Source organism: Salvelinus fontinalis, chromosome 4 (assembly GCF_029448725.1).
Source record: "Salvelinus fontinalis isolate EN_2023a chromosome 4, ASM2944872v1, whole genome shotgun sequence".
NCBI lineage: Eukaryota > Metazoa > Chordata > Actinopteri > Salmoniformes > Salmonidae > Salvelinus > Salvelinus fontinalis.
In genome coordinates, this window is record NC_074668.1 from 86,573,851 (window position 1) to 86,600,089 (window position 26,239).

The 26,239-nt window shown below is 43.3% G+C and overlaps 2 protein-coding genes across 2 annotated transcripts in view; one reads left to right on the forward strand and one right to left on the reverse strand.

Annotated features, from left to right (window-relative positions):
- Positions 1-10,213: 10,213 nt before the first annotated feature.
- cartl (cocaine- and amphetamine-regulated transcript-like) lies at positions 10,214-13,229 on the reverse strand. The gene is made up of 3 exons (XM_055918467.1): positions 12,985-13,229; positions 12,288-12,365; positions 10,214-10,729 (listed from the first exon to the last, which is right to left on the reverse strand). The coding sequence occupies exons 1-3, from the start codon at positions 13,120-13,122 to the stop codon at positions 10,622-10,624; spliced, it is 324 nt and encodes a 107-aa protein (XP_055774442.1). The 5' UTR covers positions 13,123-13,229; the 3' UTR covers positions 10,214-10,621.
- Positions 13,230-20,673: 7,444 nt separating this feature from the next.
- The window catches only part of LOC129852945 (ras GTPase-activating-like protein IQGAP1), a 56,530-nt gene continuing 50,964 nt past the window's right edge, over positions 20,674-26,239 (forward strand). The window contains exons 1-2 of the mRNA XM_055918545.1: positions 20,674-20,935; positions 23,265-23,367. Of these exons, the coding sequence (XP_055774520.1) occupies positions 20,890-20,935; positions 23,265-23,367 (149 nt within the window). The 5' untranslated portion in view covers positions 20,674-20,889. The remainder of the gene's footprint in view (positions 20,936-23,264; positions 23,368-26,239) is intronic.

Consider the following 26,239-nt stretch of genomic DNA (forward strand, 5'->3'; position numbering starts at 1 on the left):
GAAAATAGACCAAATTATTAGGGTGAGGCACATTGAATGGCGTTTGGGTCTTTGCATGTCAAAAAAGATACACGTCATATAACACTATTTGACGTGTTAAATAAGCTTTTAATTTGACACCTCAAATAACACAATGCTATTATAGAATGTTGTGTGTGCTGAATTTGCACTTGCAAGCCAAGCGCCACTACTACTACCAGTAGCACTGTCAGAGCTGTACAAAAAAAACGGCCACGAACAATGTGTTTATAATACCACGCTGGTGAAAATAGACCAAATTATTAGGGTGAGGCACATGGGCTACTAACAGCTTACTACACAACATACACTTAGTATTACTTTCTTAGCTACATTTATGCAGCAGCATACAAGACATTGTTGGACTCGCAGCATACAAGACATTGTTGGACTCACCTTGTGAAGGAGGCGCGGGGTCCGTTGTGGGCAAATTTTGTCATCAAAACTTTGTCATCAAATTCTGGCATTCTCTGGATTTATGGTGGGAACTCGGGGAAAAAAACACATAGCCACTAAATTGAATAGCAGGCTAACGTTAGTGGTTGCTTTGCAATGCTTGCAGTTAGCCACTGATTCCTTCCAATTCAAATGGATTTACCCAATAACTTTATTTATTTGATTTTCTTGAAGAAATTTATTTTTCCGGCAAGGGAACTTATTTTTTATATTTTTTTATATTTCAAGTATATATAAATATATACATGTCTGATACATACCTGTAATATTTCCATATTGGGGTCCTGGTGAAAGCTGAGTGAGTGGGCTGGTTGAAATGTATCCACCGTCTCTTTCTCTGTGTGTCTTAACAGCACTCAGCACAGGCAGCAGTGAACGACAGTGAGAAGATCTTTACTGAGCTGATTCTCTCCATTGAGAGAAGGCACTCTGAAGTGAAGGAGCTGATCAGAGCCCAGGAGAAGGCTGAAGTGAGTCAGGCTGAAGGACTCCTGGAGCAACTGGAGCAGTTACCTGAAGAGTTACCTGCCACCATCCTTAAACAAGGTTGGGATTTTAAGACAGTGAAGTCTTGTCCACATACTGCAGTCAACAAAGCCTAGCATCAGAGCACCACAATACACACACATCTTAAAATACCCTGTAATGTCAAAGTGGAAGATACATTTAAAAACATTTTAAGATAAGTTACATGGACTCACTCTGTGTGAAATAATAAAAGGTAGAATTTCTTACCCTTCCTCTGTCCCCCACACATACAACATTTGTATGTCAAGTATTGAATTTCAAGCATAGATTCAACTACAAAGACCAGGGAGCTTTTTGAAAGCCTCATAAAGGAGGACAATGATTGGTAGATGGGTAACAATAACAAATCAGACATTGAACATCTCTTTAAGCATGGTCAAGTTAATAATTATGCTGTGGATTATTTATTAAACCTCAAAGATACATCAACGATACAGTCATCCTTCTGAACTGAGCCATAGGACAGGAATGAAACTGCTCAGGGATGTTATCATGAGGCCATTGGTGAATGTAAAATATTTACAGAGTAAACTGAGGATGGATCAACAACATTGTAGTGACTCCACAATCATGACCTAAATGACAGAGTGAAAAGAAGAATACAAATATACAGAATATTCCAAAACACGCATCTTTTATCCAACAAGGCACTAAAGTAATACTGCAATAAAACACGGCCTAAATGCAAAGCCCTATTTATGGTGCAAATCCAACACACCACTGAGTAACCGCCTTCTTATTTTCAAGCATGGTGATGGCTTCATCATGGTATGGGTATGCTTGACATCAGCAAATACTTTGGAGTTTTTCAGGATAAGAAGAAACGGGATGGAACTATGCACAGGCAAAATCCTAGTGCTTTAATGCTTACACCAGACACTGGGAGAGGAATTCACCTTTCAACAGGACAATAACCTACAACACAAGGCCAAATCTACACTGGAGTTGCCTACCAAGAACACAGTGAATGTTCCCGAGTGGCCAAGTTACAGTTTTTACTTAAATCTTCTTGAAAATCTATGGCATGACTTGAAAATTGCTGTGTAGCCATGATCCCCAACATCTTGACAGAGCATGAAGCATTATGAGACATACCCAAGAAGACTCAAATCTATAATTGCTGCCAAAGGTGTTTCTAACATGTATTGACTCAGGGAGCTGAATAATCATGTAACAACTATATGTTAGTTATTTAATTTCTAACAATGTTTAAAATAAAATAAAAATGTCTTCCACTTTCACATTACAGAGTACTTTGTGTAGATTGTTGACCAAAAATTACAATTAAATCAATTTAAATCCCACTTTGTAGTACAATAAAATGTGAAGAAATCCAAGGGGTATGAATACTTTTGCAAGGTATTGATTCTTGAAGAATATTACTGATAGATGCCTCATGAGCTTAGTTTAACTGTAACGGATGTCGTCGGTGGAAGAAGGTGAGGACCAAGGTGCAGCCCGGTAAGTGTTCATGATATTTAATAATAATCAAAACTGAACACTGAATAACAAAAACAACAAAGAAACAACCGAAACAGTTCTGTCTGGTGCAGACACACAAAGACGGAAAACAACCACCCACAAAACCCAACAGAAAACAGGCTACCTAAATATGGTTCCCAATCAGGGACAACGATAGACAGCTGCCTCTGATTGAGAACCATATCAGGCCAAACACAGAAATAGAAAATCATAGAAAAACTAACATAGACAACCCACCCAACTCACGCCCTGACCATACTAAAACAAAAGACAAAACAAAGGAACTAAGGTCAGAACGTGACATTAACTGTCTTACCCCATCAGAACCCAGAATATAAACTTGTTTTACTCTATTGTTTTTTAACAATGTAATTGTAAACAAACACTGTACAAAATGTGTACACTAACCCTGCTTTAAAACACGAATATAATAATAATAACATGTGCTGTGTACTATGACACAACTTAAAGGCAGCCAGTCTTCAGGAGTAGATCTGCTCTCATCATGACAAACTGCTGGAGGTTTACTGTCGCACAGATCAGCAGTGTATCTGGATCCACTGACTACTGCCTGTGGACACAGCTACTGTATGGGTTGTATTCAGGGCTGCTGGGATCAGGATGATCTGAAGCCTGTCTACAGCTGCCCAGAGTGTCGACAGACGCGGTGTCCCAAGACCTGTTCTGAACAGAAACACCTTGCTTGCTAAAGTGGTGGAGAAACGTAAAAATACTGCTCTTTGAGTTGTTCCTCCTGCTCAATATCTTAGCTATTTAAAATAACTAACAGTTCATTAACTGTAATTCTGGTTTCTGTATGATGATACACATTTCATACAATACAGATTGTATGAAAATCAAAGATACAAATACATTAAATGTACTGTATTTGTAAAAAGTGAAATGACTGTCCATTCTGTTTCTAAGCAGGCAATAGTATAACCTTCCTGTAGACACAATATTGCTTCTGCCAATAAGTCTGGACCTTTATGGCACAGGAGGCAGTGTACTTGCCCTGTAACTACAGGCTTGCATGTTGAAACTCCACTATGGCGGTTCTGTCACGTTCCTGACCTGTTTTCCTTTGTTTTGTATTCATTTTAGTTGGTCAGGGCGTGAGTTGGGTGGGTTTGTCTATGTTTTGTATTTCTATGTGGGGTTTTGTGTTCGGCCTGGTATGATTCTCAATTAGAGACAGGTGTGTATTGTTTGTCTCTAATTGAGAGTCATACAAAGGCAGCCAGGGTTTCACTGGTGTTTTGTGGGTGTTTGTTTCCTGTGTTAGTGTTTGGGCCACACAGGACTGTTTGAGGTTAGTCACGTTTGTTGTTTTGTATTTTGTAGTGTTTTCTTGTGTTTTACATTAAACATGTACAATTACCAATCCGCATCTTGGTCCGATCCATGCTCCTCCTCGTCTGAGGAGGAGAACGACATTGACTGCCTTTACAGAAACACCCACCACAACAGGACCAAGCGGATTGGAGCCGGAGGAAAGGAACTAAAGCAATGGAGAGAAGAGGAATGGAGTTGGGAACAAATATTCAATGGAGAAGGACCCTGGGCTAAGGTTGGTGTGAATCGCCGCTCTCGGGAGGAGAAGGAGGCAGCCACAGCCCAGGAGCGCTGGTATGAGGAGGCAGCACGTATGAGAGGCTGGAAGCCCGAGAGGCTCACCCAAACATTTCTTGGGGGGGGGCTAAAGGGGAGTGTGGCGAAGCCAGGTAGGATACCTGAGCCAACTCCCCGGGCTTGCCGTGGAGTGAGAGGGCGTCGTACTGGTCAGACACCGTGTTATGCGGTAAAGCGCACGGTGTCCCCAGTACGCGTGCTTAGCCCAGTGCGGGCTATTCCACCTTGCCGCACTGGGAGGGCTAGGTTGGGCATCGAGCCGAGTGCCATGAAGCCGGCCCAACGTATCTGGTCTCCAGTACGTCTCCTCGGGCCGGTGTACATGGCACCAGCCTTACAGGTGGTGTCCCCGGTTCGCCTGCATAGCCCAGTGCGGGCTATTCCACCTCGCCGCACTGGCAGGGCTACGGGGTCCATTCAACCTGGTAAGGTTGGGGAGGCTCGGTGCTCAAGAGCACGTGTCCTCCTTCACGGTCCGGTATATCCGGCGCCACCTTCCCACCCCAGCTCAGTACCACCAGTGCCTACACCACGCACCAGGCTTCCAGTGCATCTCCAGAGCCCTGTTCCTCTTCCACGTACTCTCCCTATGGTGCGTGTCTCCAGCCCGGTGCCTCCAGTTCCGGCACCACGCACCAAGCCTCCTGTGCGTCTCCAGAGCCCTGGACGCACTGTTCCTTCTCCCCGCACTCGCCCTGAGGTCCGTGCCCTACAGTCCGGAGCTGCCCTACAGTCCGGAGCTGCCCTACAGTCCGGAGCTGCCACTCAGCCCGGACCTGCCGGAGTCCTTCAGCCAGGACCTGCTGGAGTCCCTCAGCCAGGACCTGCTGCCCCTTATCCCGGTGTTGCCCCTTATCCCGGTGTTGCCCCTTGTCCCGGTGCTGCCCCTTGTCCCGGTGCTGCCCCTTGTCCCGGTGCTGCCCCTTGTCCCGGTGCTGCCCCTTGTCCCGGTGCTGCTCCTTGTCCCGGTGCTGCCCCTTGTCCCGGTGCTGCCCCTTGTCCCGGTGCTGCCCCTTGTCCCGGTGCTGCCCCTTGTCCCGGTGCTGCCCCTTATCCCGGTGCTGCCCCTTATCCCGGTGCTGCCCCTTCATTTAGGTGGGGTTAGTGGGAGGGTGGTCATTGGGAGGGGGATAAAGAAGCGGGGATTGATTATGGTGGGGTGGGGACCTCGTCCACCGCCAGAGCCGCCACCGTGGACAGACGCCCACCCAGACCCTCCCCTAGACTTTGTGCTGGTGCGCCCGGAGTTCGCACCTTAAGGGGGGGGTTCTGTCACGTTCCTGACCTGTTTTCCTTTGTTTTGTATTCATTTTAGTTGGTCAGGGCGTGAGTTGGGTGGGTTTGTCTATGTTTTGTATTTCTATGTGGGGTTTTGTGTTCGGCCTGGTATGATTCTCAATTAGAGACAGGTGTGTATTGTTTGTCTCTAATTGAGAGTCATACAAAGGCAGCCAGGGTTTCACTGGTGTTTTGTGGGTGTTTGTTTCCTGTGTTAGTGTTTGGGCCACACAGGACTGTTTGAGGTTAGTCACGTTTGTTGTTTTGTATTTTGTAGTGTTTTCTTGTGTTTTACATTAAACATGTACAATTACCAATCCGCATCTTGGTCCGATCCATGCTCCTCCTCGTCTGAGGAGGAGAACGACATTGACTGCCTTTACAGGTTCCCCCTTGATCACTACATTAGTGTTAGTCTGACAGACCGTGAGAGGATGAAACCCTGCCCCCACCGTCAGTATGATAGCCTCTCCTTGCTTTAACATGATTAACACAGAGTCTCAGTCTGGTCCCTCCTGTCTCCATTGCTTTGACAGGAGCCCAGGCAGCGGCGTGGCGGGTGTGACAGACGTTAGTGAGCACACAGGTCCTGTTGTGTCCCATCACCAGACCGTCACCAGACCATCACTAGAACACTGATGTAATAAGAGGGGTTGAGAGAAAAAGAGACCCAGGCTGAGTTCAGGCAGATTGGAGCCACGTCTATAGACACTGTGTAGTGAGGCTAACTGAAGACAAACAGGATCAAGTTACAGAAACGAGGGTAGTAGTTGTCTGTCGGCCATCTGAGGATAAGTCAAGGCCAACTGTTTCACCAAAGATAAGTTGAGGTGAGGCCAACATGTGGGCAGTGAATTTGCACGTACTTTCAAAGTGAGAATTGCTGGAGAAAAGAAGAGAGAGACCTATTGCAAAAAGTGCATTAAAATCATATATTTTTATTATTACAAAAGGTGCATTCAAATCCTATGTTCATAAAGAAGCCTGGAGCTCCCGGCGTTGTAGAAGGTTCTCCAGAATGCCTGGAGACATTCGTCTGCATTTCAGCGAGGTATTGCACCAACCCTTTTGGTTGGGCAGTTTGTGTGATTGACGATGAGGGAGTCAGAGATTTCATCACCCCATTTGCATGCTATGTCTTCACAGGAAACAGAATGGATCTTACTTTTATCCTATATGAATATCATGGATTAGTCTTACATAAAACATTCAATTTGTATTTGATTTGATATATTTTTGGACATACCTTTTGCAATAGAGAGAATGAGAGAGAGAAAGAGGAAGAGAAAGAGAAAGAGTGAGCGAGAGAGAGAAAGAGATTCTCATTGGCTTTAAGATACCCAATCTGGATATCAGGATGCCTAGTTTCCCATTAACCAGATTCAAATTTTTCTTGACACCTCCAATCCCAACAAATACATTTCTTCACATACACAGACCAGATGCGCCACACCCCAGACACATACATTACAATGACACCCCTTAATAATGTATCTCTCACAGCGACAAATATCCCAAACAGAGCGACATTCAGCCATGAAGATGTATCATTATTGACATGTTTTTTATTGCACACTGAAATGGTGCATCATGGTTGGAAAGGCAGTACCATGGGGTTTGTGCTTGACTCGCTGTCATTTTCCCCCAAAGCAAGAAACCAGGGGATCTTTAAATGAGCCATGCTCTCTAACATTACTGTCCTTTTATGGACTTGTGGATGGAGACACTCTGAATTGCTGGGATGTGTACTCAATGCAGTCCGATAGCTAGGTTAATGACCCACTGTGTTTTATACCTGGGTTCAAATAGTATTTGTTTTTCTTTCAAATACGTTGAGGGTTTGATTGAGCTTGGCTGGGGTGCCAGATGGCAGAGGCCACAGGGTTTGCACTTCTGGAACTATTTCATTGGTTCCATTAAGCCAGAAAAACTAAATCAAGTGCCGCTAAAGTATTTGAAAGGAAACCAAGACTATTTGAACCCAAGTCCTTTCTGTTTAAAGATGTTGTGCATTTGAATGTTTGACCTGACTATTTACAGTAATGATGCATTAGAAGAGGGTTTGGCTCATATCACAGCGGGAGGATATGGGTCCATGTCTGGTCACAGTGTGTAGTACTTAAGTGAAACAGTTTTGTGTGAATAAACACACATTATATAGTGTGCAGAACCATGTGCACATGGCTCAATAACCATGGTCTTGTGTGGAATGAGGGGTATCAACCAGGAATAAAAAGGACAGTCATTTTTCCTAATCCATAAGAAAGCTTCCATACTTTCCACTGTTGTAAATATGTGTAGACATGACACTGTCATTTTCACAACAACAAATGAAACTAATTGACACCCAATTCAGTCAAATTGACAACTGAATTAGGCTGGGATACAATCCAAGGTGCGTTATAGAGCAACGCACTGACAATGTGCCTTTTAAAGGCAATTTTACAGACGTTTGCGGAGATCGCATTCACGGAAAACAAGCATAAATGACCTTTAAAGGTCAAGTGCAATGCGTTGCTCTATAACATGGTTTGGATTTAATACCGGCCTAAGGCTATTGAACGCAGTAGTGTTTTCATTCAAAAGAGAAGGATGACACTGAATTTCACTACCTGAGCCAGGCTGCTAAACAAGATGGCCAACTTTCCCCATGTCACATACTTATTTTTCTTTGGTATTATGGCGGTCTGCAAACAAATAGTATATGTGCATGTCGCCACCTACTGTTTTGGCTGTATATCAGCCTACTATTCTGTAATATGAATTAATTACACTTTGAGAGAGAAAAAAATTCCCTACCAACTAACCCATTAAAACCACTATTTCACTACTTTGGCCCTATCTGATCCTACCCCAGGCCAACAGCCTGGGAGAATGGGACACTATCATTCAAATCTGGGGCCTGAAAGGGAACTGCATCATCAGACAACATTCCCAGGAATTTTTCAGCAGATCCAAAAACATTTTCGCTGCATTCACAATTATGTAAAGTTTCTTTGATTTCTTGTTAGTTTGGCTTGTACAATTGATCACCTGTGCAATAAACGCAACAAAATCCACCTTCTTCACGATCAGTACTTCAGGATCCCTCAAATGATAAACAACACCTTCTGCAGGCTGCGGGGCATCCATTGCCATTTCTTCCTCATTTGCATTCGCTCCTTCCGCCATTTGCGCTGCCTCTGCATAAGAGACCTGGTGAACAGCCCAGATTCTTGCAACTTCGACCTCCTTCACCCTTCCAGGGCATTCCTGGAACGTGGTTCCCACCACAATTGCAGCCCCGTGTATCCACCGACTCTTCCACAACATATTCCATCTGCACACAGTTGCCACGTGGCCAAACATTTTACATTAACAACACTGCAATGGTTTGTTCACCGAAGCTCTTACTACGTATCTTAATATATACCCCAGCTTTACATCTGTGGGAAGAGATTTTCCATCAAATAGCACCGATAGGCTTTGCTCTTTCCTTTCATTCACCATACAGTTCAATCATCGTACACTCATTACTACTGGTACATTGTATATTTTCAGCCTCAATTTCCACCACAATGCCAGAGATGACACATTTTACCTGTGCCCTGTTCAGAAAATCACAACTTTGAATTATACTCTGATAATTCCCAGAGACACAATGCACTTTCCTTTAGTTCTTCTGACACAATAAATCAGCACCATACCGCTCCTGGTCACTTTGATTGACACCACCTTTCCCAGTGGGTCCTCCACCATCTCCTTGACTGCAAATGGATCTCCCCAAAACACATCTTTATCCATGAAGCTAACTCCAACTAGGAACAAGGCATTATTAGACCAAGGCCTGTCTTCATGAACAACTTTATCCCGTTTTGCTTCATTCCTCAACGTGACAGTTTTCTACTAATTTCCATTAACGTTACTTAACGCGTCATCCGACTCAGTGCTTCCGCTTCTGCCATCTTTCCCTCAGTTCGAACGCCAAGAAGACGACCTTCCATGTCACATACTCATTCACATGTTTAAATGAAGGTGGGAATCTGTAGTACTGACAGAATGTTGGCACTGAAAACGACACCTCCTTTACACATAGCTCAGGCTACCAGTCATGCTGTACTGCCTTTTGTTACAGTGGCAAGCAAATAGGTGATGCAAATGTGTTTTGTTTGTGATACCCCATGTAAATATTTGCTATGGCCAGGAACAGCCTTCGGGTTACAGTTGTCTTATGGAACGATGACATTGAGTTGTATTGACGTTTACTAGCAAACAGAATCATATCTAACCTCCTCATTAGTTTACATAATGGTTGGTTTCTCCTGTGTGCTGATGTCCTAAAAGGCAGGGTTGTGACTATTAGGCCATTACAAAGGAAAACATTATGCAATGAAAAGGTTTCTTATTGGACAAATTCAGATAGTCCTACCTCCCCGTTTCACTTTGTTTTCTTCAATGTTGTACCTAATGAACACCACCATGGGTCAAATTCATTGGAGCACATCATAGCAAAATGTTCAAGTAGTCCCTCCCTCCCTCCCGTTGTCTTCATTATGAACACGACCTTGAGGTGAAGATGTCCTGGATCAACACAGGACACTGGAATGTAGATAGACTGTGAGACTCACATAGATTGTGTTACATGATAAAAACAGATACGACATTAACAGACTATAGTAGGTCTATGTGTTGAACTATTTTGTAATTGTGTTCTTAATGATAGCTGGAAGGCATCATATCTTAAATTGAATGATTTCATTAAGTCACAGTTTGATCCCAAAATTACCTTTTCCATTTTTGCATTGAGGTATTCAAATAAGAACACTAAATCCAAAACAAGTGAGATGACCAACATGTTTATTTGTTTGACAGTCTAGAGTGCACATGCTGTAAATGCTTTCTGGGTTACAAAACCCCTCCATGCTCCTCTTTAAATGGAAACGACTTTATCAACACACAAGAACAAAACAAGACAAAACTCAAGTGCCATAATGTTGGCCTACAGCTTGTGGATGCTGCATATCCCTTGCGGTTATGGACACAGTGGTTTGTCGCAAACTCCCAATATTCCCTATATATTGCAATAATATTGACCGGAGCCCTTGGGGACATGGTCTAAAGTAGTGCACCGTAAAGGGAATAGGGTATCATTTGGGATTCAGGTGATGGTACAAGTTGATGATGATATTCCTCTTGGCTGGAGCGTTGGATGTGGTGGTTCTAGTGAAGTGTTTCTCCTTGAGGGAGGTTAGAGACATTTGAGGAGGAAGGAGTTGCAGCTGCTGACTCTGCCACAGTCACATAGCTTCCCAATGCGGGGTCCATGCCTCAAGGCACACCGGTCACCCATACCACACTGAGAGACAGAGAGAGAGTGAGGGAGGGGGGAGAGATAGATAGAGAGAGGGAGAGAGAGAAAGACATATAGAGAGGAAACACAAAGTACCTTTATCGCAAAACACAGTCCTTAACTAAAAAAAACACATTTAATTAGGAGAGAAAGAGTTAGTCAGCGATGGTAATGAAAGTTCTAATTAGTTTGCTGTATGAATGAAGCGGCGTTCGCTGGTTCTTTAGACTCATCCTCCTTTCAGTTAATTAGACTTAGGTTATCTAGAATAGGCTGTATAATTGCACTCAAATCAAAGGCTGTTGGCATTTCTCCGCTTGCATTTAATTATACTGACACCTTATACTCGTTAATTGGTTTTACATAAACTTTCAATCGAACTGCATTGAAATGGTGCACAGACTATAATACAGAGTGGGAGAAACATGGGGGGCTTAAAGGGGACGTTCAGGATTTTACAAAAAAAGCCAAATGCCTGTGACATCAAATAAAATATGGAGTTGATTTGAGTTGATTTCAGGTGATTTGGCCATTACAAAAAAAACCAGCTCACATGCCACTATTATTGATTGTTAGCTTGTGGTGGCTAAAGTTAGCTGAAATAGGGAATATTTAAAGAAAACCAAACCATGGATTAAAGCTTCTCCTGACCCATGGACTACTTTCAGGGTGAGGAACTATCCAACATAAAGTTGTAAAATCCTAAACTTTCCCCTTAATAACAGGCATCCACATTTTGTTTCAAGTAAATAAACTCCTTTAATATATTTCAGCAATAAGGCCCGAGGGGGTGTGGTATATGGCCAATATACCATGGCTAAGGGCTGTCCTAAGCACAACGCAACGCGGAGTGCCTGTGTAACGGCAGTCTAAGTCGTCCTCCTCCTCAGACGAGGAGAGGCGAGAGGGATTGGAGGACCAATGTACAGCGTGGTAAGTTTCCATGATTTAATGAACATGAAAACAAATATACAATTACAAAATAACAAAACAAATTAAACGTCACAGTCCCGTGTGGCACAAACACTGACACAGGAAACAACCACCCACAAAATCTCAACACAAAACAAGCCACCTATATATGATTCTCAATCAGGGACAACGATTGACAGCTGCCTCTGATTGAGAACCATATTAGGCTGAACACAGAAACAGACAAACTAGACACACAACATAGAAATGCCCACCCAGCTCACGTCCTGACCAACACTAAAACAAGCACAACACATAAGAACTCTGGTCAGGACGTGACAGCCTGGACACAGCCCTTAGCTGTGGTATATTGGCCATATATCACAAACCCATGAGGTGCCTTATTGCTATTAAACTGGTTACCAACTTAATTAGAGCAGTACAAATACATGTTTTGTCAGACCAATGGTATACCTCTGATATACCACTGCTTTCAGCCAATCAGCATTCAGGGCTCGAACCACCCAGTTTATAACACCCCTTTGATACTTGAAAAGTACTGATGATTTTAAATGCAGTCATAGCCTCCATTTGGTCAAAAATAACATTGGTAAAAGTTATTAGTTTTGAACAGGAACATATTAGGACTCACAGGACGGATCATGCCTCTCTTCTCATTGGAAGGCAGATGGCTCTGCATCTTCACTAGAAGAGCCTCCATCGCATCCACCTGTGACACGGAGTAAAGGAAACAGGGTCAATGGAATTTCTCATTGCTTTTCTCAAGGGGGGGGGGGGGGGTTAAAATCTATACTCCTATATGAGTGCAATTTCCCCATGAGTTTATGTGCTACCTAACGACAATGTCAGTGTTATAGAGGCTATATTTTTGTTTCCAGAAGATCCTCTTGTGGAACTTTATCTCTTCAGGTGTCATTCATTTGACATTTAGTGACATGTTCCAGAGGTTCAACCAGGGATGGACATTAATTAAGATAGCCAGCTAGACCGAGACCGGTACTTTTCAGACGGGCTAGTATAAATGTTGGTTTACTAGCCCGGCTGGCCAGTGGACAAAATCTTTAGCTCCATCCCTGTGTTCAACCATGGATAAAACTGATGGATAAATCGGATTCTCAAGGACACCTTTATCAGGACGAACTGCTGAATAAGGTTATGTTGCCCATAATCCAATCATGAGCAAACATTTAGATTGCATTTATATTTCGAATTATATCGACTTAGATTTAGATATTAAATTGAGAATCTGTGGTGCATGAATATATAGATCAGGACCAACATGCTAGCGTAGCCTGAAACAACAAAAGTGATTCCCTATATGAACTTACAAGTTCTTTCTCTGCGGCCGCGGCAGAGTTCTGCGCGCCAAAGTCCTCTGCGGAAACTTCATGTGACGCCTGTCCTCGGCACATAACAGACATCAGGCCGATGCACAGCAGTCGGAGCAGCACTCCTGAGCTATCCATGGTTCTGATGCGGTGCGTGGTAAATGCTGTGCAGTCGTGGCGGCAATAAGAGAGCGCAGGGGATCAAAATGGAGGGTCGGAAGTTCAGAGTGAGTAAATGTGCAACGGACTGCCGGACCTCTGCATTTATACTAGCGAGTAGCCCCGCCTGTAAGGTAATTTAGCTAGGTTGCAAGACCCATAGCGAGGAACTCCAGTCTTCAATACATCTTGAATGGTTTGAAGGATGACTCTTAATTGTGTTATTTGAACTGGTGGGTTGAAATCCCACACGTTACACTTGCATCCCATAGCTTCTTATTTTGTCCATTGTTCAGATTTAAACCCCCTCTATTTATAATTGTAGATAATGAAGTTGTTTTTCACTCTGTTGCAAGTCCCACGTCAATATATACCAATTAAACTGCGTAAGGCAACTGTAGGCTATTAAATAACATTTTCCTTGTAGGGGCCATTTCTCCCGTTGAATGAGACCATTACAATCCCACAATAGAATTTCAACGGTGATTTTAACTGAGTTGGCGATCAATTGTGATTTCAACACAATTAAAATGTCTAATCACTGATATCCATTACAAAACAACCCCGTGTCTCATTTTTCCTTCACAAACCTAATATACAGTGAAATAGAGAAGGAAAATGTTCTAATACTGAAGCTAATATAATAATAATAATAATAATGATCATATAAAGGCTCCATTCCTCTTTGACTTCAACTTTATATATTATTGCTCACAGTTTACACAAAGAGAAGCGCAGAATTTACGTCATAAACAGCTGCATAAAAACACTTACCATACATAACACATAACACAGGACATGCAAAAACACTTACCATACATAATACAGGACATACAAAAATAATCATGATACCGTTTTTTCACTGGGTGGGGTCTGGCTCACAGAGCCATTACACACACACACACACACACACACACACACACACACACACACACACACACACACACACACACACACACACACACACACACACACACACACACACACACACACACACACACACACACACACACACACACACACACACACACACACACACACACACTGGGGCATTATAGAGAAACACTCATCTGTTCCAGTCCATTCAGCTCCTATTGATTCCCTGGCTTAAAGGTGTGTGATATGATACACCTCAACACAATGTCCAGTACTCACTTGAATATAACCTGCAATTAAAGCTTTGTTGTATTTACCTTTAACTCACAGCAACATGTTAATACTAGACATATTACTCCAGTGCTAGCTTCCCTACACTGGCTTCCTGTTAAGGCAAGGGCTGATTTCAAGGTTTTACTGTTAACCTATAAAGCGTTACATGGGCTTGCTCCTACCTATCTTTCCGAGTTGGTCCTGCCGTACATACCAATACGTACGCTACGGTCACAAGACGCAGGCCTCCTAATTGTCCCTAAAATTTCTAAGCAAACAGCGGGAGGCAGGGCTTTCTCCTATAGATCTCAATTTTTATGGAACAGTCTGCCTACCCATGTGAGAGACGCAGACTCGGTCTCAACCTTTAAGTCTTTACTGAAGACTTATCTCTTCAGTAGGTCATATGATTGAGTGTAGTCTGGCCCAGGAGTGTGAAGGTGAACGGAAAGGCTCTGGAGCAACGAACCGCCCTTGCTGTCTCTGCCGGGCCGGTTCCCCTCTCCACTGGGATTCTCTGCCTCTAACCCTGTTACTGGGGCTGAGTCACTGGCTTGCTGGTGCTCTTTCATGCCGTCCATAGGAGGGGTGCGTCACTTGAGTGGGTTGAGTTACTGACGTGAACTTCCTGTCTGGGTTGGCGCCCCCCCTTGGTTGTGCTGTGGTGGAGACCTTTGTGGGCTATACTCGGCCTTGTCTCAGGATTGTAAGTTGGTGGTTGAGGATATCCCTCTAGTGGTGTGGGGGCTGTGCTTTGGCAGAGTGGGTGGGGTTATATCCTTCCTGTTTGGCCCTGTCCGGGGGTTTCTTCGGATGGGGCCACAGTGTCTCCTGACCGCTCCTGTCTCAGCCTCCAGTATTTATGCTGCAGTAGTTTATGTGTCGGGGGGCTAGGGTCAGTTGGTTATACCTGGAGTACTTCTCCTGTCTTATCCAGTGTCCTGTGTGAATTTAAGTATGCTCTCTCTAATTCTCTCGTTCTCTCTTTCTCTCTGAGAACCTGAGCCCTAGGACCATACGTCAGGACTACCGGGCATGCTGACACCTTGCTGTCCCCAGTCCGCCCGGCCTTGCTGCTATTCCAGTTTCAACTGTTCTGCCTGCGGTTACGAAACCCCTACCTGTCCCAGACCTGCTGTTTTCAACTCTTAATGATCGGCTATGAAAAGCCAACTGAGATTTATTCCTGATTATTATTTGACCATGCTTGTCATTTATGAACATTTTGAAATTCTTGGCTCTCTCTAATTTTCTCCTTCTCTCTTTCTTTCTCTCGGAGGACCTGGGCCCTAGGACCATGCGTCGGGACTGCCGCCCGTGGTGACTCCTTGCTGTCCCCAGTCCGCCTGGCCTTGCTGCTATTCCAGTTTCAGCTGTTCTGCCTGCGGTTATGGAACCGCCACCTGTCCCAGACCTGTTGTTTTTCAACTCTTAATGATCAGCTATGAAAAGCCAACTGAAAATTATTCATGATTATTATTTGACCATGCTTGTCACTTATGAACATTTTTGAACATCTTGGCATAGTTCTGTTATAATCTCCACCCGGCACAGCCAGAAGAGGACTGGCCACCCCTCATAGCCTGGTTCCTCTCTAGGTTTCTTCCTAGGTTTTGGCCTTTCTAGGGAGTTTTTCCTAGCCACCGTGCTTCTACACCTGCATTACTAGCTGTTTGGGGTTTTAGGCTGGGTTTCTGTACAGCACTTCGAGATATTATCTGATGTACGAAGGGCTATATAAAATAAAATTGATTGATTGATTGATTGATTGACAACACACTGGCATACCTTGCGGCCTGATCCTTCCTCAGTGTGTTAGTGGCTCTAACTGGCTCACCCAGAGTCTCTCTGGACAAATTATGGAAATTATTTGCAATTTCTTAAAAAGAGTACTCCAGTGAACTTAATGGTGTTGTTCCTGTGTCTTTATCTACAGTTGAAGTCGGAGGTTTACATACACTTAGGTTGGAGTCATTAAAACTCATTTTCCCACCACTCCACACATTTCTTGTTAACAAACTCTAGTTTTGGAAGTCGGTTAGAACATCTACTTTGTGCAGGTCAAAATACATTTTTCCAACAATTGTTGTCATACAGATTATTTCACTTATAATTCACTGTATCACAATTCCAGTGGGTCAGAAGTTTACATACACTAAGTTGACTGTGCCTTTAAACAGCTTGGAAAATTCCACATCATGATGTCATGGCTTTAGAAGCTTCTGATAGGCTAATTTCCATCATTTGAGTCAATTGGAGGTGTACCTGTGGATGTATTTCAAGGCATACCTTCAAACTCAGTGCCTCTTTGCTTGACATCATGGGAAAATCAAAAGAAATCAGCCAAGACATCATAAAAAATATTGTAGACCTCCACAAGTCTGGTTCATCCTTGGGAGCAATTTCCAAACGCCTGAAGGTACCACGCTCATCTGTACAAACAATAGTACGCAAGTATAAACACCATGGGACCACGCAGCCGTCATACTGCTCAGGAAGGAGACGCGTTCTGTCTCCTAGAGATTAACGTACTTTGGTGCGAAAAGTGCAAATCAATCCCAGAGCAACAGCAAAGAACTTTGTGAAGATGCTGGAGGAAACAGGTACAAAAGTATCTATATCCACAGTAAAACGAGTCCTAAATCGACAACTTGAAAGGCCGCTCAGCAAGGAAGAAGCCACTGCTCCAAAACCTCCATAAAAAAGCCAGACTATGTTTTGCAACTGCGCATGGGGACAAAGATCGTACTTTTTGGAGAAATCTCCTCTGGTCTGATGAAATAAAAATATAACTATTTGGCCATAATGACCATCGTTATGTTTGGAGGAAAGAGGGGGACGCTTGCAAGCTGAAGAACACCATCCCAACCATGAAGCATGGGGGTGGCAGCATCATGTTGTGGGAGTGTTTTGCTGCAGGAGGGACTGGTGCACTTCACAAAATAGTTGGCAGCATGAGGAAGGAAAATTCTGTGGATATATTGAAGCAACATCTCAAGACATCAGTCAGGAAGTTAAAGCTTGGTCGCAAATGGGTCTTCCAAATGGACAATGACCCCAAGCATACTTCCAAAGTTGTGGCAAAATCACTTAAGGACAACAAAGTCAAGGTATTGGAGAGGCCATCACAAAGCCCTGATCTCAAGCCTATAGAACATTTGTGGGCAGAACTGAAAAAGCATGTGCGAGGAAGGAGGCCTACAAACCTGACTCAGTTACACCAGCTCTGTCAGGAGGAATGGGCCAAAATTCACCCAACTTATTGTGGGAAGCTTGTGGAAGTCTACCTGAAACGTTTGACCCAAGTTAATCAATTTAAAGGCAATGCTACCAAATACTAATTGAGTGTATGTAAACTTCTGACCCACTGGGAATTTGATGACAGAAATAAAAACTGAAATAAATCATTCTCTCTACTATTATTCTGATATTTCACATTCTTAAAATTAAGTGGTGATCCTAACTGACCTAAGACAGGGATTTTTACTAGGATTAAATGTCAGGAATTGTGAAAAACTGAGTTTAAATGTATTTGGCTAAGGCGTATGTAAACTTCCGACTTCAACTGTATCTAACAATGACCTCTTATCTATTCTGCAGTAGATAACCACCTTTGAACTGTGTTGCAGCTCGTTGCTTGTTTTCATTGTAGAGACATATTGCACAACTGTATTCCCAGGGAATAATGTCAAGTAGAAAACTCAGTAGTCTTAGAACAGCGGTTACCAAATATTGGGTAGAGACAAATAGGCTGTGGCTGATACCGTTTGAGTCTAAGCTTACATCGGAGTACTGTCTAGAAATATTGGTTTTGTTTACTTGGGTCTGGGTCACTAGAAAAGTGAAGAAGTATAGGTGGGTCACAGAACCGAACGGTCAGAAGAAACACTCACCTTCTAAACTCAGCAAAAAAAGAAACGTCCTCTCACTGTCAACTGCGTTTATTTTCAGAAAACTTAACATGTGTAAATATTTGTATGAACATAACAAGATTCAACAACTGAGACATAAACTGAACAAGTTCCACAGACATGTGACTAACAGAAATTGAATAATGTGTCCCTGAACAAAGGGGGGTCAAAATCAAAAGTAACAGTCAGTATATGGTGTGGCTTCATTAAGTACTGCAGTGCATCTCCTCATGGACTGCACCAGATTTGCCAGTTCTTGCTGTGAGATGTTACCCCACTCTTCCACCAAGGCACCTGCAAGTTCCCGGACATTTCTGGCCCTAGCCCTCACTCTCCGATCCAACAGGTCCCAGACGTGCTCAATGGGATTGAGATCCGGGCTCTTCGCTGGCCATGGCAGAACACTGACATTCCTGTCTTGCAGGAAATCACGCACAGAATGAGCAATATAGCTGATGGCATTGTCATGCTGGAGGGTCATGTCAGGATGAGCCTGCAGGAAGGGTACCAAATGAGGGAGGAGGATGTCTTCCCTGTAACGCACAGCGTTGAGATTGCCTGCAGTGACAACAAGCTCAGTCCGATGATGCTGTGACACACTGCCCCAGACCATGACGGACCCTCCACCTCCAAATTGATTCCGCTCCAGAGTACAGGCCTCGGTGTAACGCTCATTCCTTCGACGATAAACGCGAATCAGACCATCACCCCTGGTCAGATAAAACCGCGACTTGTCAGTGAAGAGCACTTTTAGCCAGTCCTGTCTGGTACAGCGATGGTGGGTTTGTGCCCATAGGCGACGTCGTTGCCGGTGATGTCTGGTAAGGACCTGCCTTATAACAGGCCTACAAGCCCTCAGTCCAGCCTCTCTCAGCCTATTGCGGACAGTCTGAGCACTGATGGAGGGATTGTGCGTTCCTGGTGTAACTCGGGCAGTTGTTGTTGCCATCCTATACTTGTCCCGCAGGTGTGATGTTCGGATGTACCGATCCTGTGCAGGTGTTGTTACACGTGGTCTGTCATTGCGAGGACAATCAGTTGTCCGTCCTGTGTCCCTGGAGCGCTATTTTAGGCATCTCACAGTACGGACATTGCAAGTTATTGCCCTGGTCCACCCACACAGACAGCGTTGTGAAGAAGGCGCAGCAGCGCCTCTTCAACCTCAGGAGAATTAAGAAATTTGGCTTGTCACCAAAAGCACTCACAAACTTCTACAGATGCACAATCGAGAGCATCCTGTCGGGCTGTATCACCGCCTGGTATGGCAACTGCTCCGCCCACAACCGTAAGGCTCTCCAGAGGGTAGTGAGGTCTGCACAACGCATCACTGGGGGAAAACTACCTGCCCTCCAGGACACCTACACCACCCGATGTCACAGGAAGGCCATAAAGATCATCAAGGACAACAACCACCCGAGCCACTGCCTGTTCACCCTGCTCTCATCCAGAAGGCGGGGTCAGTACAGGTGCATCAAAGCAAGGACCGAGAGACTGAAAAACAGCTTCTATCTCAAGGCCATCAGACTGTTAAACAGCCACCACTAACATTGAGTGGCTGCTGCCAACATCTGACTCAACTCCAGCTCACTTTAATAATGGAATTGATGGAAATTGATAAAAAATGTATCACTAGCCACTTTAAACTATGCCACTTTTATGTTTACATACCCTACATTACTCATCTCATATGTATATACTGTACTCGATACCATCTACTGCATCTTGCCTATGCCGTTCTGTACCATCACTCATTCATATATCTTTATGTACATATTCTTTATCCCTTTACACTTGTGTGTATAATGCAGTAGTTGTGGAATTGTTAGGTTGGATTACTCGTTGGTTATTACTGCATTGTCGGAACTAGAAGCACAAGCATTTCGCTACACTCGCATTAACATCTGCTAACCATGTGTATGTGACTTATAAAATTTGATTTGATTTGATTTGGCCACATCTGCAGTCCTCATGCCTTCTTGCAGCATGCATAGGGCACATTAACGAAGATGACCAGGGACCCTGGGCATCTTTCTTTTGATGTTTATCAGAGTCAGTAGAAAGGCCTCTTTAGTGTCCTAAGTTTTCATAACTGTGACCTTAATTGCCTACCGTCTGTAAGCTGTTAGTGTCTTAACGACCATTCCACAGGTGCATGTTCATTAATTGTTTATGTTTATTGAACAAGCATGGGAAACAGTGTTTAAACCCTTTACAATGAAGATCTGTGAATTTATTTGGATTTTTACGATTTATCTTTGAAAGACAGGGTCCTGAAAAAGGGACGTTTGTGTTTTGGCTGAGTTTAATCAGTGTCGGGTCAATTTCACCATACAATGCGTAGCGTGCCTGTAGGAAGGTTATTTCAGTGCCTCTTATCAGCAGAGGGCGCTGCGCCTGCAGTTTCGTCAAGTGGCTGCTGATGGGTGTTTCCTCGAACGCATACTTTAGGATTTAGGAAGGAACACACACCCCGGTGACATCAGTTAGGTTTGAAGAAGAAAAAAAGTCTCAGCTCTCGACTCAAACCGTGCAGTGGTTCAACAAGGGGGCCGAGAGCGCCTTCCCGACTTTTTCAATTATATAGCCCGCAAAGAGAACTGGACGAAACTGTAGGCTTTCATCTCAACTACTATAATTTGACCTCGTCAACCCGGGGAGTGAGGATTATAACATTTATTCAGAGAATATGTCAACCTCAGACGAGGCAGACGGGCTTCGGCCGAGATATGGGTGTGAGTATCTAAAAACGTTTCCTGTTCGCTCACCTTGGGATCATATTTTACCTCCGTTTACAGAAGTTTAACAATTAGTTAATAATTTTAATCAACACATTTTCACATGCGTTTTTTCTTCTTTCTATCTATATTCATATGCTTGACTTTGGTTAGACTTTTGACAGCGTGGTAGGTAGGCTCGGACTTCCGCGTTTTCATCTACATCGGCTACAATATTGCAATTTTACGTGGCTACATCGAATTAAATTAGCCTACATTGAATTTGGTCGATGCAATCCGGGGTCCTTGGGACGTCATTGAAGTAATAGTTTCAAATGGTTAGGTTTAGTCAAGGGTAAAGGTAGGGGTTAAAGTAGGGACGTGTATGGTAGGATCCCGTATATCACCAACTCATTGAATTTTGACAGGTTTGCATTTTTCACAGTAAAGGATAAGGCGCCACATTGTTTTCTTATAAGGAATCTGAAGTAGCAAGACGTTGCAATAGTTGACTGGTTTACCTGGTCGATTCATTGGAATCTATTGATGGCCTACTGGTCTATTGATATGTGAACTAGTAGCCCCGTCATTGATCTTAATAAAAACATTTACATTCGGATATTGTCTTTTTCAATTGTATTTTATAAAATAATGATATAATTTTTGTATTGGTTTACATCTGCGATTTTATGCACTTTGAAATGATTCTGTAATGAAAAGTGCTTTACAGATGTAATTTGTTATTAGTGAACTAGACTTACCTGAGGCAGTCAGTAGCCTTGGCCTAAGTGGGAACCATACCACTGTACTTGCTGGCTTGTCAACTGCTTTCAAGATTACTGCCACTGTAAATTACCAAGTTGTTTGATAAATTTACTTTGCTAATAAATTAGATTAAGGCCGCTCAATAATAATAATTTTAATCATAGTCCGTAGAATAAAACCCCACAATAAAATCCTGGAAATTGTAAGTGACAATGTTGAGACTTTTCCATTCTCTAATGGTCACGTAGCCTAGGTTATAGTTGATATGACCGTTATTCAGAAGGCCTAGACATCGCCAGAAGGAGCCTGAAACAATTAGCTCTTGTAATGCGAGTGCTCATGCGCACTTGTTTTCTCTCCCTCCCAGCTCTAAAAATATATTTTCAGCAACGTTACCATGCAGGTCTCTGTAGCCCAGGCCAGTGGATCCCAACCAGGGGTACTTAGACCCCTGGTGGTACTTGGCCTATCCACAGGGGGTACTTGAGTAGACTCATGAGACCATGGGTCTACAGGTAAAATGCACATGACGGGGTACTTCAGTGGTACTCCTGGCAGAGAGAAATTCATTTGGTTGTACAGAAACCGAAAAAGGTTGGGAACCAGCGGGCTAGGCCCTAGCCTAGACCACAGAACTGTGAGCTACTAGCTTTGTTTACCTGCAGAATAGGTTCGATTTTATTACTGTCTCTTCCGAGTTCTTTGAAAGAACGCCCATGCATTTCACTTGGCATATTTGCTTGATCACTTGAAGTGATAAGACATTTTCCACAGAAATGAAAAAATGTCAAATGCTGGAGATGTTTAAACAAAGTTTGCATAGGCTAGCCTGCATTTACCTGGCCTGCATTTACCTGGCCTGCATTTACCTGGCCTGCATTTACCTGGCCTGCATTTACCTGGCCTGCATTTACCTGGCCTGCATTTACCTGGCCTGCATTTACCTGGCCTGCATTTACCTGGCCTGCATTTACCTGGCCTGCATTTACCTGGCCTGCATTTACCTGGCCTGCATTTACCTGGCCTGCATTTACCTGGCCTGCATTTTGCTGGCCTGCATTTAGCTACTGTGTAGTGAGTGACTAAAGCTAAGTTGGCCTCCCCGATCAGTAACCCTTGAACCATCTCATTATGTGGAACTGGTGGTGAGGCCAAGACTGGGAGGGGATGGAGTAGCATAGCACTGAGGACAGTTCAAAATGACAACTGAGCTGAATCAGCCTGTCAATGAATGAATAATGATTTCTTGAGACTGTTTACATCTTTGTGCTTACGATGGCGGCCAACACGACTATGTCAGTTGTGATATTCAGGATGGATGTGACAGCCTCTACCCCTCCTACATGCAGAATGAGAGAAGTCTGTCTCACTCTTCATTTGAAGGTTCTTGCATTTTATTTTGTTGATCTTCCCTACTTGTTTGTTTGTGTGTCTGCTAATCCGTGCGTGTTTACTATAAATCTGAGTGTGAGCTAGACTCAACTCAGTGTGTGTACTGTGTACGTTTGTAAATGGAGTGTTTTTTGTACAGCTATGCTGTTATGAGCGAGCTAGTATTCACCCTGTGAGTGTTGTTTTCCAGCCGTTCTGGATGGTGTGGAGCGACTCACAGCAGAGGAGATGGACGAGAGGAGGCAGCAGAACATGGCCTACGAATACCTCTGTCATCTCGAGGAGGCGAAACGGTAAGAGTGTGTGTTTTTCATTAGTTGGTAATTGCCTTTTCTTTTGGCTGGTATAAAAATGAATAAAAGCAGACCAATACAAATTCTGCCGGATATGTACCTGTGGAGACTTCAACCCGCAGTAGGAAGGGAAATGGCTTTCACCACAGCCCGTGAAGGACAGAGAATGCAAATAGTTTGCCATTCATCCACACTTCCAATGTGAGAGAATACAGAAGTGTTCTTAGGGAGTCTGGGGCCCTATAAGGAAAAAGGGACCCTGTTTCGTATTCTAGCTCCAGTGTTGCATCTCAACTATTGCATTGGTGTTTGTTGAAATTGCTGGCATGGGCTTTACCTCAGTGTGTGTCATAACATGTGGGTGAACTACTCCCTATCGGACTTCCGTGTTCAGACTTTAATTGCCTTATTCTTTTTTGAGGAACAGATAGTTGGAATTCTCACATACTTCTGAGATCAACAATGGTTGGCAATGTGATCTTGAATAGAAAAGCTTAAGTGTTGTAGATTAAAACAAGGTTTAATGAACGCTCATGCAAGGTAAAAGTTTGTGTGCATGTGAATATCCTTGTTCCATTCCAGCACCTGAATACCTGTTGTGCTGGCCTGTACAAATGTCAGTATTTTATGAAACGTTGACTTCTGTAAGGTTAGACATGTTTTTTATGTCCATTTCAGTCATAGTGCTCCCTAGTTATCACCTTTCATATCATTTTTGGACTGCCTTATTTGGGGGTCATTATCGCTCTGCTGTGTGTATTAGCAACCCCTCTTGAGGTTGAGGATTTTGTATGTGTGTTGAAACCTGCTTGCAATGCTGCAGTTTTCACATTGGATGTGCTGTTTACTTTCTCCCTGTATAACATGCGGTACCAGAACTAACATGCTATACTCATTCATTAATACCTGCTCACTGTCATGTGATGTTTGATATTGTAGAACTATTGAAAAGAAAAGTGTGTTTTGTCTGTTGTGGTGATCAGGCCTACAGGTTAATGATGCCTGAAGTAGCTAGTGGCCTAGGTTTTGAGAGGACTCTGACACACACCCATCCCCTAGGTCCCCCAGTGGACTCACACACTCAGAAGAGGAAGGAGTGAACGAGACAGGAAGTGACTAAGTCTCTGTTGAGTTTAGTATATTGCGCTGTTGCCACAGAAACCCCTGGCCGTCTTAGCAACGGGTTCCGGTGTGAGTGTTTATTTAACTGTATGTTGTGAAGATAAAATGGCAGTGGTACGATAATCTCTTGGGTCTTCTCTTCCTCCTCTCCTATGTTTTAGCACTGTCTACTAGTTCTCCAAACATGGCTTGACAAATATATTGCTAAAGAGGTGGGAAGAGCTTTATGTCATGGTTAGCCTAGGCCCTATGTTAAGTCTACATACAGCGTTTTCCAAACACCTCTGAAGTTGTCTGTGGTAGAGGTCGACCGATTATGATTTTTCAACGCCGATACCGATTATTGCAGGACCAAAAAAAAGCAGCTGCCGATTTTATAAAAAAAAAAATATATATTTGTAATAATGACAATTACAACAATACTGAATGAACACTTATTTTAACTTAATATAATACATCAATAATATCAATTTAGCCTCAAATAAATAATGAAACGGGTTCAATTTGGTTTAAATAATGCAAAAACAAAGTGTTGGAGAAGAAAGTAAAAGTGCAATATGTGCCATGTAAGAAAGCTAACGTTTATGTTCCTTGCTCAGAACATGTGAAAGCTGATGGTTCCTTTTAACATGAGTCTTCAATATTCCCAGGTAAGAAGTTGTAGGAATTATAGGACTATTTCTCTCTATACCATTTGTATTTCATATACCTTTGACTATTGGATGTTCTTATAATCACTTTAGTATTGCCAGTGTAACAGTATAGCTTCCATCTCGCTCTTACCTGGGCTCGAACGAGGAACACATCGACAACAGCCACCCTCGAAGCAGCGTTACCCATGCAGAGCAAGGGGAACAACCACTCCAAGTCTCAGAGCGAGTGACGTTTGAAACGCTATTAGCGTGCACCCCGCTAACTAGCTAGCCATTTCAAAATCGGTTACACCAGCCTTATCTCGGGAGTTGATAGGCTTGAAGTTATAAACAGCAGAGCTGCTGGCAAAACGCAGGAAAGTGCTGTTTGAATGAATGCTTACGAGCCTGCTGGTGCCTACCACTGCTCAGTCAGACTGCTCTTTCAAACCATAGACTTAATTATAACATAACACACAGAAATACGAGCCTTTGGTCATTTAATATGGTCGAATTCGGAAACTATCATCTCAAACAAGACGTTTATTCTTTCAGTGAAATACGGAACCGTTCCGTATTTTATCTAACGGGTGGCATCCATAAGTCTAAATATTCCTGTTACATTGCACGACCTTCAATATTATGTCATAATTATGTAAAATTCTGGAAAATTAGACGTCCCAAACTGTTGCATATACACTGACTCTGCGTGCAATGAACGCCTGCTAACCTGGATTTCTTTTAGCAAAATATGCAGGTCTAAAAAATATTTACTTCTGTGTATTGATTTTAAGAAAGGCATTGATGTTTATGGTTAGGTACACGTTGGAGCAACGACAGTCCTTTTTCGCGAATGCGCACCGCATCAATTACATGCAATGCAGGACACGATAGATAAACTAGTAATATCATCAACCATGTGTAGTTATTACTAGTGATTATGATTGATTGATTTTTTTTATAAGCTAAGTTTAATGCTAGCTAGCAACTTACCTTGGCTTCTTACTGCAGTCGCGTAACAGGCAGGCTCTTCGTGAGGCAGGTGGTTAGAGCGTTGGACTAGTTAACCGTAAGGTTGCAAGACTGAATCCCTGAGCTGACAAGGTAAAAATCTGTCG